This window comes from Gorilla gorilla, chromosome 3 (genome assembly GCF_029281585.2).
Source record: "Gorilla gorilla gorilla isolate KB3781 chromosome 3, NHGRI_mGorGor1-v2.1_pri, whole genome shotgun sequence".
NCBI classification, from domain to species: Eukaryota; Metazoa; Chordata; class Mammalia; order Primates; family Hominidae; genus Gorilla; species Gorilla gorilla.
Genome location: NC_073227.2, coordinates 139,711,272 through 139,725,745, shown reverse-complemented (window position 1 = coordinate 139,725,745; position 14,474 = coordinate 139,711,272). Strand labels below are relative to the sequence as shown.

General features: G+C 35.8%; 1 protein-coding gene across 3 annotated transcripts in view; it reads left to right on the top strand.

Moving 5' to 3' along the window:
* The window catches only part of PDE5A (phosphodiesterase 5A), a 136,273-nt gene that overhangs the window by 11,694 nt on the left and 110,105 nt on the right, over window positions 1-14,474 (top strand). For all 3 annotated transcript variants that reach the window (XM_004040328.5, XM_004040329.5, XM_031010214.3), the window contains exon 2: window positions 12,510-13,098. In XM_004040328.5, coding sequence (XP_004040376.1) covers window positions 12,510-13,098 — 589 coding nt within the window. The remainder of the gene's footprint in view (window positions 1-12,509; window positions 13,099-14,474) is intronic.

Genomic DNA, 14,474 nt, shown 5'->3' with positions numbered 1-14,474 from the left:
CATTATTTACTCTCTCTGTAAAATGGAGATAATGTCGTTTACCTCATAGTGTTCACTAGAAAATTAAAGGAAATAATGCATGTTTCCTTATCTTTTTAGTGGTAATTTTCAGTAGTTTACCATTTTACCTTGAGCATCATCAGTGCCTTAAATATAATCACAAACTTTGATAGGCATTTCCTTATCCTGGTAGATGGGAATTAAGTTCTGACAGCATAGTGATTTCATAGACTTTAAATGTCATTTTCATTTTTTAGATGAATTTTATTAATGGTTCGAACAGAAGTTTTTGTGGGATTGTGTAAGGTACTGGAAAGGGAACTGGAATGGGAGCCCAGACCCCCAGATTTTGTTTCCAGCTATTAGCCAACTTTGTGACTGGCTCAAGTTAATGAACCTCAAACTTTAAGATGGGAGGTGAAAGAGGGTGAAGACTCAAGGCAGAGAGATTCATAAGTGAGCTTAAAAATCTCTTTCAGCTGTAAGAGTTCTTTATTCTCACCAGGAGAGCCGAGTATCAATTTCTCAGATTGAATATTTTCATTCTTTTAAGTATTTTTCCAAATTTGAGTAGTGGATCCAGGTCAAATTATGCAAACAATGTAACTGAAACTGTATAAAATAAGGATCCAAGAGCAGGAAAAGTAGCCAACATGATTTTTTATGTGAGTTATTTTGTGTTTTCCCTAATTTTAGCAGATTTCCATATAAGTTATCAATCATACTTTCCAGTCAGAAAATTTAGTATACTCTTTGCAATGCTGGTATTAGTGATTAATTTACATGACTAATGAAAAAGGCATTGAAAAGAGAAAAGAGGATGGCATTTTAGTAGCTGATTTATAAACACAAAAATACACCCTGCAAATCTCCCCCAAAAGTTACTGCTCAATGGACTTGCTATATGGACATTTTTGAGGTCCAAGGATTGGTATCACCCTACTTTTAGGATTTACCCAAGGAAGTACCCCTGGATAAGAACTAAGCCAATTTAATCCATAAATTACCTATAGCAGAGTGTTAAAGCGTTGTTTTATCAGATATTAAAACTGTGCTCCAGTTTAGAATTATGAAGTATTGCTATGGTGTTCATCATAGGTAATTATTGTATTTTTTTTACATTTGTTGTCAAACAGTTTTAACTTTTATATTTTGGGAAAAAATAGTCCCCAAATGTATAACTTATTTTTGACAAAAAAAAAGTCTCTAAGTAGTACTGAAAAAAACAAATTATATTCTTGCATTTATTTTTGTCAGTTAAATGTTTATCACCTAATCTTAATATAAAATTCAGAAAATTTTGTTATATGTAAGTGTAGATATTAGTCTGAGGAGTCCATTTTTTAAGTTGTAATTTGAAAAAATACATGAAAACAGCCCTCTCTCTCTCTTTTATTTTAATATGAAATACGTCTGTAGAGAAGTTATTGCTTTTAAATTAGGGGCTTAGGAAGAAGCAAGAGCCAACATCTACTTATTCTGCTGTATAAATCCATTAAATAATTTTTCTTTATTTAAAAAAACCAAAAACTTAATCAGTTTAAAAAATATACTCCACTTAATATTCAGTTAACTTAAAAACAATAACTATCATGAATGAAACACTGTGTATCTGACTCCAGCATCATTTCCTTTACTTTTATCATGATCTCCATTTTACAAAGAGAGTAAATAATGTACCTAAGGTCATATTCTTAGAAAGAGGTGATTCTGGGGTTAAAGCCTAAGTCTGTCTCATCTAGGGCCCTTAATCACTGTGCTATACTGAAAGTCAGTGTCAATATTAATGTAAGCAAAGCAAAGGCTCATAGATTTAATGTCATGAGGATTCTAACTCAGGAAGAGGTTAACATTTTCTTCTACGGCCTCTTTCTGTGGAAGCACATTACTTAATGATGTGCCTAAAGACTTTGCCCAAGTGAGTTTAGTTTCCATATATAATTTCAGAGTATAAAAATTGGGAAATCTCAAATGACATTTTAAAATAGAGTGGTTGAAAATTTCGGTACTAGGCCATTATAATTATCTTTTTAGCATTAGAACACAAATACCCTAGTACAGTATATTTTCAAAGGATTTTTATCCTTTGATACATTATTTTAGGCCAGAGTACAAAACGTATTAAACTAGTTGCTCTACGAGTAGGTTTCACCTAGTTATACTTTTAACTCGTGAGGGTTATTATGTTTATATCAAAAGTTTACTTTGCTTTGTCAATTTTTCTTCTCTTTTCCTTACTTTTCTAGAAGCCAAGAAATATTCTATAAACCTTATAAAATATTTTAATTAATTTTCCATTTCAAGACATCTGGAATATTGAATATGTATTTTAAAGCCTTTCTGTCTTTTTCAAGATTCATTTTGTAATGTGAGTGAGCAGTTCCACTTTGGTAGAAAGTAAAGTTATTGCCACAGGGAGACCCTTCGGATACAGACACGTGTGTGCGTGTGTGTGTGCGTGTCCCTTTAGCTAATTATATTTGAAATGCAGTTCTAGGGCTTGCATCCCTCCATCCTGTCAACAAGTTTTGTAGTCCTGTTTAATACTTCTAGATAGAGGGCATTTGGAAGAAACCGTGACTTGTGTAGATTAGTGGAAAATTTCTAAAAACCCAAAACATAAGGTGTAGTTTTCTATCTTGTGATAGGTTTATAACAATCTTGAGTGGCAGCGATAAATTGGAAAGGGGGGAAGGTTTTGATTCTTCCCAGATTATATGCCATACAGTTACATTTCATTTTTTTCAATGAATATTATTAATCAATTTATAAACTTTTTAGAGACTATGAGATGAAGTGTACCCAATATGCAATACAAATCTATTTAAATATCCATAAAAATGTATTACAATACTAACTTGGCACTATTTAATTTAATCATTAACTTAATTGAGTCCATCATTTCAAGAGTGCCACACTTTTCATTTAGTTACAAAATATGAGCACATAGTATGTGTAAAATGAAATAGCATTGTATTTTTGCCGTGTGTAATTTTGATAAAATAAACTCTTTGTTAAAACTATTGTAAAAGTTGATAACCATTCACCTTCTAAGCTTCCTAACCTCCAGAATTCCTTTTTTTTTTTTTTATCATTCACGAATGAATTTGTTCATCCCTTTTTATTACTAAAGACACAAAATGTCTGTCAACTTTCGCCTTTTCCTGCAGCAGCTGCTGGAACCAGGGTAGTGCACATGCTCATTAGTTTTGCTGGGTGCTCTACTCACACAATAACATCATCCTCTTGACGGGTGCGGTGCTGTTAGCTTCATGAAATCAAAATGTGTTAAACATTATGCTTAATGACACTGATTTTTATATTAAATCATTATTTTATAAGCAGTTTGAGCTTCAAGAGTCTTCTGTAAAGTAGAATATCTGGATAATAAACTTCTGATGTGATTCATTGTGTAAAAAGTTTCGAGAGTAAGATTTGAGTCACATTTATGACAAGAGCTCAAAAGGTTTTAGGCAACTTCCATTTGGTTTTATTTCCTACCATCTAATTAATATGAATTTGGGGTTCTTTGCTTGCTCAGTATGGAAAAGGATATCTTCGTGAGCCTTAAGTATCATCTGTGGAATATGCAAGTTTGAAACAACAGGTTGTATTGACATTAGTGTTATCTGAAAGGAATAACTTCCAACAGTGATTTTTGGGTGCCCACCAGGGTTTCTTCATATCTCAGGATGTGTTGTAAAAGTTTAAAAGCAAAACTAAATTCACTCTTGTTAAAAGGGTATGTAATACAACTTATTTATGGGTAAGAATTTTTTGTGTAATAAAATATGTAGGAAATAAGTGATTGGAGGATAATAAAAGATTTTGGTGAGAAGAGAGGAAGATATGGATGTGATGTAAAACTCAGGCTCTTATCATTGACTATAAATTATTGGCTTCAATGTTCATTGCATTTTCCATGGCTGTGGCTTTCTTTGAAGTGTGGAGGGCCTGTTGTCTTTCATTAATAGCTTTGTAAAAGTTAAATCAACTGAAAGACTTCAAGAGGGCAGCTAGGCTTTCTTCTGATTGCTTCCAGGTTTGCAGGGCAGTTAGCAAAGATACACTTATACATGAAAGTGGAGAGTCCAGATTATTAGTACTTGTGGTAAAAGCTACAGATACTTCAATGGAATTTGTTTCTGTTTTGTTGTTTTTGCTCAGATGGCTATGATGTAATTTAAACTGTTCTCTTTTTTTTTCTTTTTTTTTTTTTAAACTTAGTAAGATTCTGTCAAGAATGCCATTCTGAAGTATTTGCTTTGGCCAAGGACTTTTGAGTGTTCATGGTGCATGTTGCTGGCCTATATCCAAACCCAGTTAGGGCCCCTCAACCTGTGGGCTTGTATCACCAAAAACAACCTTTTTACTCTCATCCTTTTTCTGATTCTCTTGGCTGACCTTTTTGAGGAAATAACAGCCATTACTCCTTAACCCAGCCCTTTGTCTTCATTGGAATGAGTACTAAGGGTGTAAGAGATAGCAAATTCTTAGATATGTTGAAGAGATCTTGAAACGCTTCCATGTGCATTTTCTAATTTGACTCACACATCAACCCTGTGCAGTGAGTGAAGGAGCCAGAAGACTTTCCCCCTATTTAAAAATGAGGAAGTTGAAGGGCAAAAAGAAGTTGACAGACCCAAGGACCACTTCTTGTCCTATTCATACTGCAAACTGTCGTGGGGAGTCTTAATAGCCTGTTAATACAGCAGCCCATTTTTACCACTGAAGATCTCAAACTCCAGTGAAAATGAACTCCAGAGAAGTTGTAATTGTTTTAGCATCAGATGCATGTAGTGTTGTAGCTGGAACTAGAATTATCACCTGATTGTTAGTCTAATATTCCTGACTTTATACTCTGCTGAAGACAGTCAGCACCTTACACTTCATAAAAGGCCAGAACTGGTGCTATTTTTCTTGTTTTATCAGGGATAAAATGGAAACTCAGGGGAAGAAAATTGCTTAGTGCTAGTCACACATCCTGTTAGTAACAAATGCTGAGATTAGAACCCAGGACTCATGGCTGAAAGTGCAGCCTCTCAATCCTTTGTAATCCCAAGAATTTTTGTCAATTAGTAAATCTCCCTTTTATAAGTAGTTTGCAGTTTGTTTTGTCCCTATGCAATACATTATGTGGGATGGTTTTAGAGCAAAATGAATGAACTTGATTTAAGGAGATATTTTATGCTCTAGTTTTACTGCAAGTTATGAATCCAAGTGCTTTCAAAAGGTTCAATTATCATACACAGGATTACTTTGTGGTAGTCCTTTGTGCGCTCTCAATGATAAAATGAGCGATTTGATAGCCTGGAACTTACTAGTATGCTGCATAGAACCTGCCTTCTCTTTGTTGCCTATCCGCCAACAATTTCAGTTAGGAAAAGCTATGTAGAATGACTGGAGTGGCCAGATCAAATACAGGACACCCAGTTCATCTTGAATTTCAGATACTACTTATACTGAAAACTTATTCATTATTTATCTGAAACTCATTTTTAGCAGGTTGTCTTTCTTATTTGCTAAATCTAGCAACTCTGGGGATGACTTTTTCTCGAACACATTTATTATACTTCTTTTCAGGACATTGCTTTAGACTTACAAAATGTGACCTGTTTTCAGAGAAACATAGATATGTTGGAATTTAGTTAGATTTTTTTTTTTATGGACACTATCCTTAAGAATCTTTGTTCCCTGAGTCCTTAGAAATAGTGTTTTTACCTTAAGAGAACAGTGTGTGGTCCTTTTATGACCTGGAGGTAAAGGATTTCATTTGAACATGTGTCGTAAGTCATCTTTCTCTATGCCTTCTCTGCTTGAATTTGATTTTTACTTCTAGATTCAGCTAGATGTTACGGAGTGCCTTCTTCATGGCAAGCACTAATGCTCTGGGAACTTTTATATTCTTAATAGGGTATAGTACCTGGAATAGGAAACCTGGATTTGATTCCTGGTGTTGCCACCAAATAGTAGAATGGGTGTGGTTCAGACATTTAATTAGCTTCATATTTTAGAAAGTAGGACCATTAATGCCTGCCTCACTAGGTTTAAATAAAATTATGTTTTTTTTTCCAGTAGCACTGATGTGAATATTTTTCAAAACCCCCTAGAATTAATAAAGGGAAAGGAAAATGGAGATCCTATCCTAGACCATCGAAGTGATTACCCAGTCAGAACTACTACTGAGGTTTCTGGATTTCCATCCGTTGCTTTCTACTTTTATATTGGACATGTTCACAATCATCTTTTCCGTTACTTATTTGTGTACATTTACCTAACTTCATATGCCAGGAACATCCAATATGTATATAACTTCTGAACACAATATAAACTTTTAAGTTTGAAAGGAAAGATCATGATAATTTTTCTGGAGTTGCTCATTATTCTGTCCCTGGTGCCCAATATAGTACCTTGTGGAAATCTCTGTCTTATGGGAATAATTCGTTCCAGAAAAAAAAAGACAATTAAAGTTAATTCTATCAAAATAGAAAAAAGTTCATGAGAAGGTTTTGATTGGAGCTTTATCTTGAAAAATAGAACCACAGATTATGAAAATAAGTTTATATTTGAGCTATTAATAATAAAATTGAGATTGTAATGAAACTCTGCTAATTCTTAGGATGAAACTCTGCTAACTCTGTTAAATAAATTGTAACAGAGTGTAGCCATAAACAATTATCTTCAGTTCATGTTTGGCTTTTGCTTCAGGGTCATAAAGATAATTTTCTCCCTAAACTAGTTTTTTGAATTAATATTTGAAGGCTTCATCAGCTTTGCCCAAGGGGCTTTCTTAATTCAGAATATAATTATTTGACTAATATTCTCTTTGTGAGTATCTGCTATGTCATTATCCTTATTGATTGTTTCTTCAGTTGTTAACTGGTCTTTAATTGGGCATAACTCTTAATTGTCAGTGGCTTTGTGTAATATTAGAAGGATTCTCCAACATCACTTTAATCTATGTCTAGAAAATCTATATTGTCTTAGTCCATGCTGGCTGCTATAACAAATAGCTTAGACTGGATAATTTATAAACACAAATTTGTTGCTCACAGTTTCAGATGCTGGGAAGTCCAAGATCAAGGCACCAGCAGATTCTGGTGGAGGCTTCTTCCTCATAGATGTCAACTTTTATGTGTCCTCACAGAAGGGCAAAAGGAGTTAACAAGCTCCCATAGGCCCCTTATAAGGGCCCTCTATTAGGTTGTTCTTCCATTGATTTAAAGAAATACCCAAGGCTGGGTAATTTATAAAGAAAAGAGGTTTAATTGGCTTATGGTTCTGCAGGCTTTACAGGAAGCATGGTGTTGGCATCTGCCCAGCTTCTGGGGAGGCCTCAGGAAGCTGTCAATCATATGGAAAGTGAAGTGGAAACCTGCATATCATATGGTGAGAAAGTTATAGCAAGAGCAGGAGCAAGAATGAGAACAAGGACGGGATGGTGGGAGGTACCATGTACTTTTAAACAAACAACTTTTAAACAAGGCCATGAACTCACTCATCATGAAGGGGATGGTGTGAAGCCATTCATGAGGGATCTGCCCCCATAATCCAGTTACCTCTCACTAAGCCCCACCTTTAACACTGGGGATTACATTTCAACATGAGATTTTGAGGGGACATCCAAACTACATCAGGCACTAATCCTATTTATGAGGGCAGAGCCCTCCCAAAGGCCCCACCTCCTAATATTATCACCTTCGGGGTTAGGGTTCAAGAGATGAATTTTGTAGGGACATACATTTTAGACCATAGCATATGTCTTATATAAGAATTTTAATTTCAATTTGCAGGTGATTTGTATTTGCATACAGACTGAAGTATTTTTTAAAAATCAGCGGAGTATAGATATTAGTCTTAAGGGCAAAGGCCCACTTCATTTGGCCATATAGATTGTGCGCTGCAGAACTCCAAGGAATGCTCAAAGGGAAAGATGTGTGAGAAATGATTTAATTTTATTTGTGGTTGGTTCATCAGTGATTTTGATGTTATGATAACATATGTTTTCCTCTGCAAGCATGTAATTACAGGGACTCAGATAATCAATAATGTAGTCATGAGAACTCTCTTTCCCTACCACTGGTGGTTAATACAGATTGTTGGTTGACTGACTGAATATGCTACATCTGCTTTTCCTATGTCATTTAATATTGAGTTAATGTCTCTAAGAGAATATCCGTAAGCAACATTTATGAGACAAATAGAGTAATCACAAACACATAATGTAGAACTTTTAGGCACTGGCTCTGCTTAAGACATATGCTGCACCAGGCACTGCAAGTATACAAGCATAAATTAGTCATGGTCACTTGTGAGACTTACACATCCAAGGGGTGATTAACAGTAATCGCTAAAACACAATGTTGATTTTCTGTAATAAACACACCAGCATTTAGATATTCAAAAGACTGTTGTACCTTTTGATGCTTCAGGAGGCTTCATTTATTTATTCATTTACTTCAAGAAATATTTTGAGGACCTACTACTGTATGTGGTGAGCATTAATCTAAGTACAGGAGATGCAGCAGTGAACACATAGCACTAATGAAATATCTAGTCAGAGGGGATAGATGATATAACAACAGATTGATAAACAAGAAAAATAGCAGATAGTGAGAATTTAAATTATGTAGGATAAGAACATGATGTATCAGGACCACTTTAGGTGGAGCAGTCAGAGATGACTTGTTTGAGCAGGGGATGTGGAAGTGGATCAGCCACGTGCCAATGAGGGGAGAGCATCCCAGACAGGGTAGTTAGTGCTTGGTGTGCTTCAGGAGCGCCAAGGATGCTGGCATGGGTGAGAGGAACCTATTTGTAGGGGATTACAAGAGCTCAGGTTTTATTCTCAGTTCAATGAAAAGCCAAGTAGGGTAGCTAAGATGTTGACATACTTTGCTGAAAATTTACTGTGGCTGCTGTGTGGAGAATGGGATTGCAAGGGGGTAAGTATAGGATCAGAGAGATTAATTAGGGGACTATGGCAACAATCCAACTGAGAGATAGTGGGGTTTGGACCAGGGTGGTAGTAATGGAGATAGAAATAAGCAGATTGGGATATAGGATTTTGGAAGTCAGGTTGACAGAACTTGACTGCGCAACTGAATGTGAGAGTTGAAGGAAACAGAAATTTAGAGTAATTCCTACGTGTTTGGTTTGAGTAACTGTGGAGGTGATGGTACTCCATATGTGGGAAAACTGGCAGGAAGTAAGATGAGGCAAGGTGAGATGGGTAGGGTCTTAGGAATTCTGTTTTCACCATTTTAAGTGGTCTAGATATCCACGTGGAGTTGTCAAGTAGGCAGTTTAATTTAAAATTCAAAAGGAGATCTCCATTTCCCGTTGAGAAGATAAGAAATAAGTTGGGGCTAAGTTTTGGGTTTGTGGCTGAAATTGTTAAAATGTCTATTTTTATATTGATTTAACAGTTTAGTAACATGTCCATATTTAAAATCACATCAGATATGTTAACTTAGACATATTGCTTTTTTCCTGTCTTATCTTTTCCAAAAGTTTTATTTGAAAGCTTCCTATGCACTGTTGGCAGCTTCACATGCATTTTTAGCATCAGTGTCTTTGGCACTATTAGTGCAATTCTGGGGGCTACATAAGCAAATCCCAGAGTGTGTCACCTTCACTTCTAAGGTTTTCAGATACTGAATTATTTTAATTAATGTATGTTGTCTTCACCGGAAATTTTGTCCTAAGTCACAGCATGCATCTATGAAACATTAGGACAATTATATGTTTTTAAAAATCTGTGTAGGTATATGCTTGTGATTTGTACAATACACTTACCTACCACATTGCTTTTGTGCTTCTTCAAATTTGTAATACCTCTTTATTAGAAAGCCAGTCAATTCATAAGGCCAGTGAGGTTGTTTTCCTTTAAATTACTCATTGGATATTTTTAAATTTATTTTTTAATTGACAAGAATTTTATGTATTTAAGGTGTACAGCATGATGCTTTGATGTATGTATACATTGTGGAATGGCTAAGTCCAGCTAGTTTACATATGCATTGCCTCATACTTATCGTTTTTTGTGGTGAGAACCCTTAAAATCTTCTCTTTCAGCAATTTTTAAATATACAATACATTATTATTAACTATAGTCACCATATTTACAATGGATCTCTTGAACTTATTTCCCCTAAACTTTTTGGAGACTTTTATAACTGTATTCAACTCTTGAAATTATAAGGGGGGTAATATTTTTATCTTTTCATTTTGACCCATTACATTCTAGATGGGGTATCATTTCAAAGTAATGTATATTTAACAAATAATACATCATTGTTCAAAATGAAATAATTAGGGGAACATCCCATAAATGAAAGACTTAGTAAAGACTCAGAAATAAGACAGTGTGTTCTTTTCAAACTCTTTTACATCTTCTGTTTTCACTTAATTAATTCATATCATACATATCAGTACATATAATCATGTTTTAATGTCTGCCTAGTGTTCTCTTGTATAAGTGTGCCATGATGTATTTAGTCAGCCTTCTATTGGTGATATTAGTTTGCTTCTTATCTACTATAGCAAACGAACTTACTATATACAGTAAATACCCTTGTATTTCCTTTGTCACGTGTGTAAAATCTCTGGAACAAAGGATACATACATTTAAAATTTGTTAGATATTGCCTATTTTATTTTTGAGACGGAGTCTCGAACTGTAGCCCAGGCTGGAGTGCAATGGCGTGATCTCAGCTCACTGCAAGCTCAGCCTCCTGGGTTCAGGCCATTCTCCTGCCTCAGCCTCCCAAGTAGCTGGGACTACAGGCGCCCGCCACCAAGCCCGGCTAATTTTTTTTGTATTTTTAGTAGAGACAGGGTTTCACCATGTAGCCAGGATGGTCTGGATTTCCTGACCTCATGATCCACCCGCCTCGGCCTCCCAAAGTGCTGGGATTACAGGCGTGAGCCACCGCGCCTGGCCGAAGTAATATCAATTGTTACTACAACCAAAAACTTTGGAAAGTGACTACATCCCTATACTATCTCCAAAATAGTACATTGTCAAACTTGTTTATCCTGGACTTTTGTTTGGTATAAACAGTCAATTATGTCATTGTAGATTTGAGATTACATTGCTTTTTGTATAGGCAAATTATTTGAAATATCCTCAGTTATAGCAAGTTTTTATCTTTTGAAGGTAAGTTTGAGTTTTCTAAAGGGTCATGTCTTATCAGAAGATAGAGAATTAAGTTAGCTGTTACCATAGGTTTTTTTGTTTTTGTTTTATTTGTTCATTTTGGGAGGAGGAGTTAGTGAGAAACAAGGTCTAATTTTTAGATAAAATTAGTATTTTTATTTGGATTATAAATTGTTTCAGAAGTTTGTTTCAAAAGAAGAGTTCCAAAAATGTCTAGAGTAATGACACCATTAATTGGTGTAAGATTACAGCGTTCTAAGGGGAATTATTTGAATTGAACAACATGCTTTGGATTGTGTATGTTTTAAAAAGTCACCTGCTGTGATGGCTTTAGCTCAAATGAGTTTCTTTCATAGTAGGGTACATTAAAAACATAAATGCCTTCAGTTTTCTTGGACTGCATTTTTAAACTTAGATAAAGCCTACTTTAAGTCATAGATAATCTAGAAAAATAGATCTTTTTTACCATTATTAAACAAACATTACTGGGATAATATTTACAGAAGTCTGATTTTTCTATACAATATTAAATTATTTGTCTCTTTCATTAATCCTTCTAAACTTATCTACTTTTGCAATATAGATATAACTATCTAAAATAGGCATAGTAGCAAGCCAAATTTAGACAAATATTTTAGTTTTCAAATATTTAACTTCAGAACAAGTTATGTGTTTTAAACATCAAATTAATGTGCATATTTATATTTTCCTAAAACTATTGGCAAATTTAGTGTCTTTTACTTTTTAATATAAGCTAATTTTGAGAGAAGCAGACTTTATGCTTGGTATGCTGCAATCAGATATATAAAATTATGTATATAGAAGTCAGCCTTTATTAAGATGTTCATTAAAGCAATTGTCCTCTATTGTTTTCCAAAATAAAATTGTCTTTTTTTTTTTTTTGAGAGAGTCTCACTTTGTCACCCGGGCTGAAGTGCAGTGGTGCAGTGGTGTGATCATACCTCACTACAGCCCCGAACTCCTGGGCTCAAGCAACCCTCCTGCCTCAGTCTCCCCAGTAGTTAGGATCATAGGCACATGCTATCATGCCCAGCTAATTTTTTAATTTTTCCTAGAGACAGGGTCTCACTAGGTTTCCCAGGTTGGTCTCCAACTCCTGGCCTCATGCAGTCCTCCCACCTCAGCCTCCCAAGGTGGTGGAATTACAGGTGTGAACCACTGTGCCTGGCCAAAATCATATGTCTTAAGTAAACCATCTTGTTTTTATTTTCTATAACATATCAAATTATTATCTCATCAGTTTACCATGAGAAGATGTTTAGGAGCTCTCAGGCATAGCACCCTTCCTCTTCAAGTATCTAATGTGTCTGCACGTTCTGTTCTGCAGAGAAATGGTCAATGCATGGTTTGCTGAGAGAGTTCACACCATCCCTGTGTGCAAGGAAGGTATCAGAGGCCACACCGAATCTTGCTCTTGTCCCTTGCAGCAGAGTCCTCGTGCAGATAACAGTGCCCCTGGAACACCAACCAGGAAAATCTCTGCCTCTGAATTTGACCGGCCTCTTAGACCCATTGTTGTCAAGGATTCTGAGGGAACTGTGAGCTTCCTCTCTGACTCAGAAAAGAAGGAACAGATGCCTCTAACCCCTCCAAGGTTTGATCATGATGAAGGGGACCAGTGCTCAAGACTCTTGGAATTAGTGAAGGATATTTCTAGTCATTTGGATGTCACAGCCTTATGTCACAAAATTTTCTTGCATATCCATGGACTGATATCTGCTGACCGCTATTCCCTGTTCCTTGTCTGTGAAGACAGCTCCAACGACAAGTTTCTTATCAGCCGCCTCTTTGATGTTGCTGAAGGTTCAACACTGGAAGAAGCTTCAAATAACTGTATCCGCTTAGAATGGAACAAAGGCATTGTGGGACATGTGGCAGCACTTGGTGAGCCCTTGAACATCAAAGATGCATATGAGGTAAACGGGGGAGCATGAGAGCAGGACCGGTGCTGGGGAGGGTACTACGGCTGGGGCATTGGATAGCAATCATGAATGGTGGGGATATTTGAAACAGATATGTAATAATTTGCATACTTATTTAAAACTGGAATGTATGCTAAGAATTTTCCCATCTTTAAATGCTAGAGTTTCTTTCCTGGTGGTTCAGTTGAGGATATGAGCCTTAAGGAAATCTCATCTTGTTTTTCTCCTTAATGATAATTTAATATAGCTCATCTCATGGTTATATTCTCCCATCTTTTTATCTGATCACTATACATATCCCCATCTATGTTATCCCCACATGAACCTCTTAGGATTTTACTGAGATTCTAAAATGATAGGTGCAAAAACAAAAAAAAAACTCATAGTCTCTTTTCATTCATTCATTCAATTAATCATATTCATTCAAAGTCCCATTGATACCAAAGTCTGGTTTTCCTTCCTTCTATCCTCTCTTTCATTTTTTAAACAGATAAACTTACAGATGTCTTCAAAAAAATGGAAATTTTTGCTCTAAAAGTTTTCAATGGAAAGATTTGTTATTTCTTCTACTTTTGCTATACCTATGCACAAGTCTTTAATTAAGGGCTTAAAGGTTACACTGTAAGATTCTTCAAATTTCCAATTTAAAATAATCCTTTTTATTAATGGAATTTTAGTTTTAAAACCAAGCATCTTAACTGAATGGCACTTTATATGTTTATGAGGTATCTTACAGCATCTTGATAGAACAATTGTTCTAGCTTTCAACTGTGTGGTACACTATAAAGATTCAGTGGTAATTCTGGCTTAGTTCATTTAATTCAGAGAGTCATAGCTGTTTTATTGTGTTCCTGGTGCCTTATAGTGCCTGGCACATAGGGCTTAGTAAATATTGGTTGAATTAAAATAATAGTACATGCAATAGATAAATAGCATAGAGAGCAGGTCATAACAGATGCCAAGAAAAATGTGATAAGGTTCAGAGAAGCAGGATAGGACATCTAGTGGGAAAGATGGAGAAAATTTCTTTTTTTTTTTGAGATGGAGTCTCACTCTGCTATCCAGGCTGGAGTGCAGTAACGCGATCTCGACTCACTGCAACCTTTGCCTCCCAGATGCAAGTGATTCTCCTGCCTCAGCCTCCCGAGTAGCTGGGATTACAGGTACCCGCCACCACATCTGGCTAATTTTTGTATTTTTAGTAGAGACGGAGTTTCACCATGTTGGCCAGGCTGGTCTTGAACTCCTGACCTCAGATGATCCTCCTGTCTCAGCCTCCCAAAGTGCTGGGATTACAGGCATGAGCCACCATGTCTGGCCAGAGGAAGATTTCTTTGAGGGAGCAATGTCTGGTACAGATCCCGGAAAAT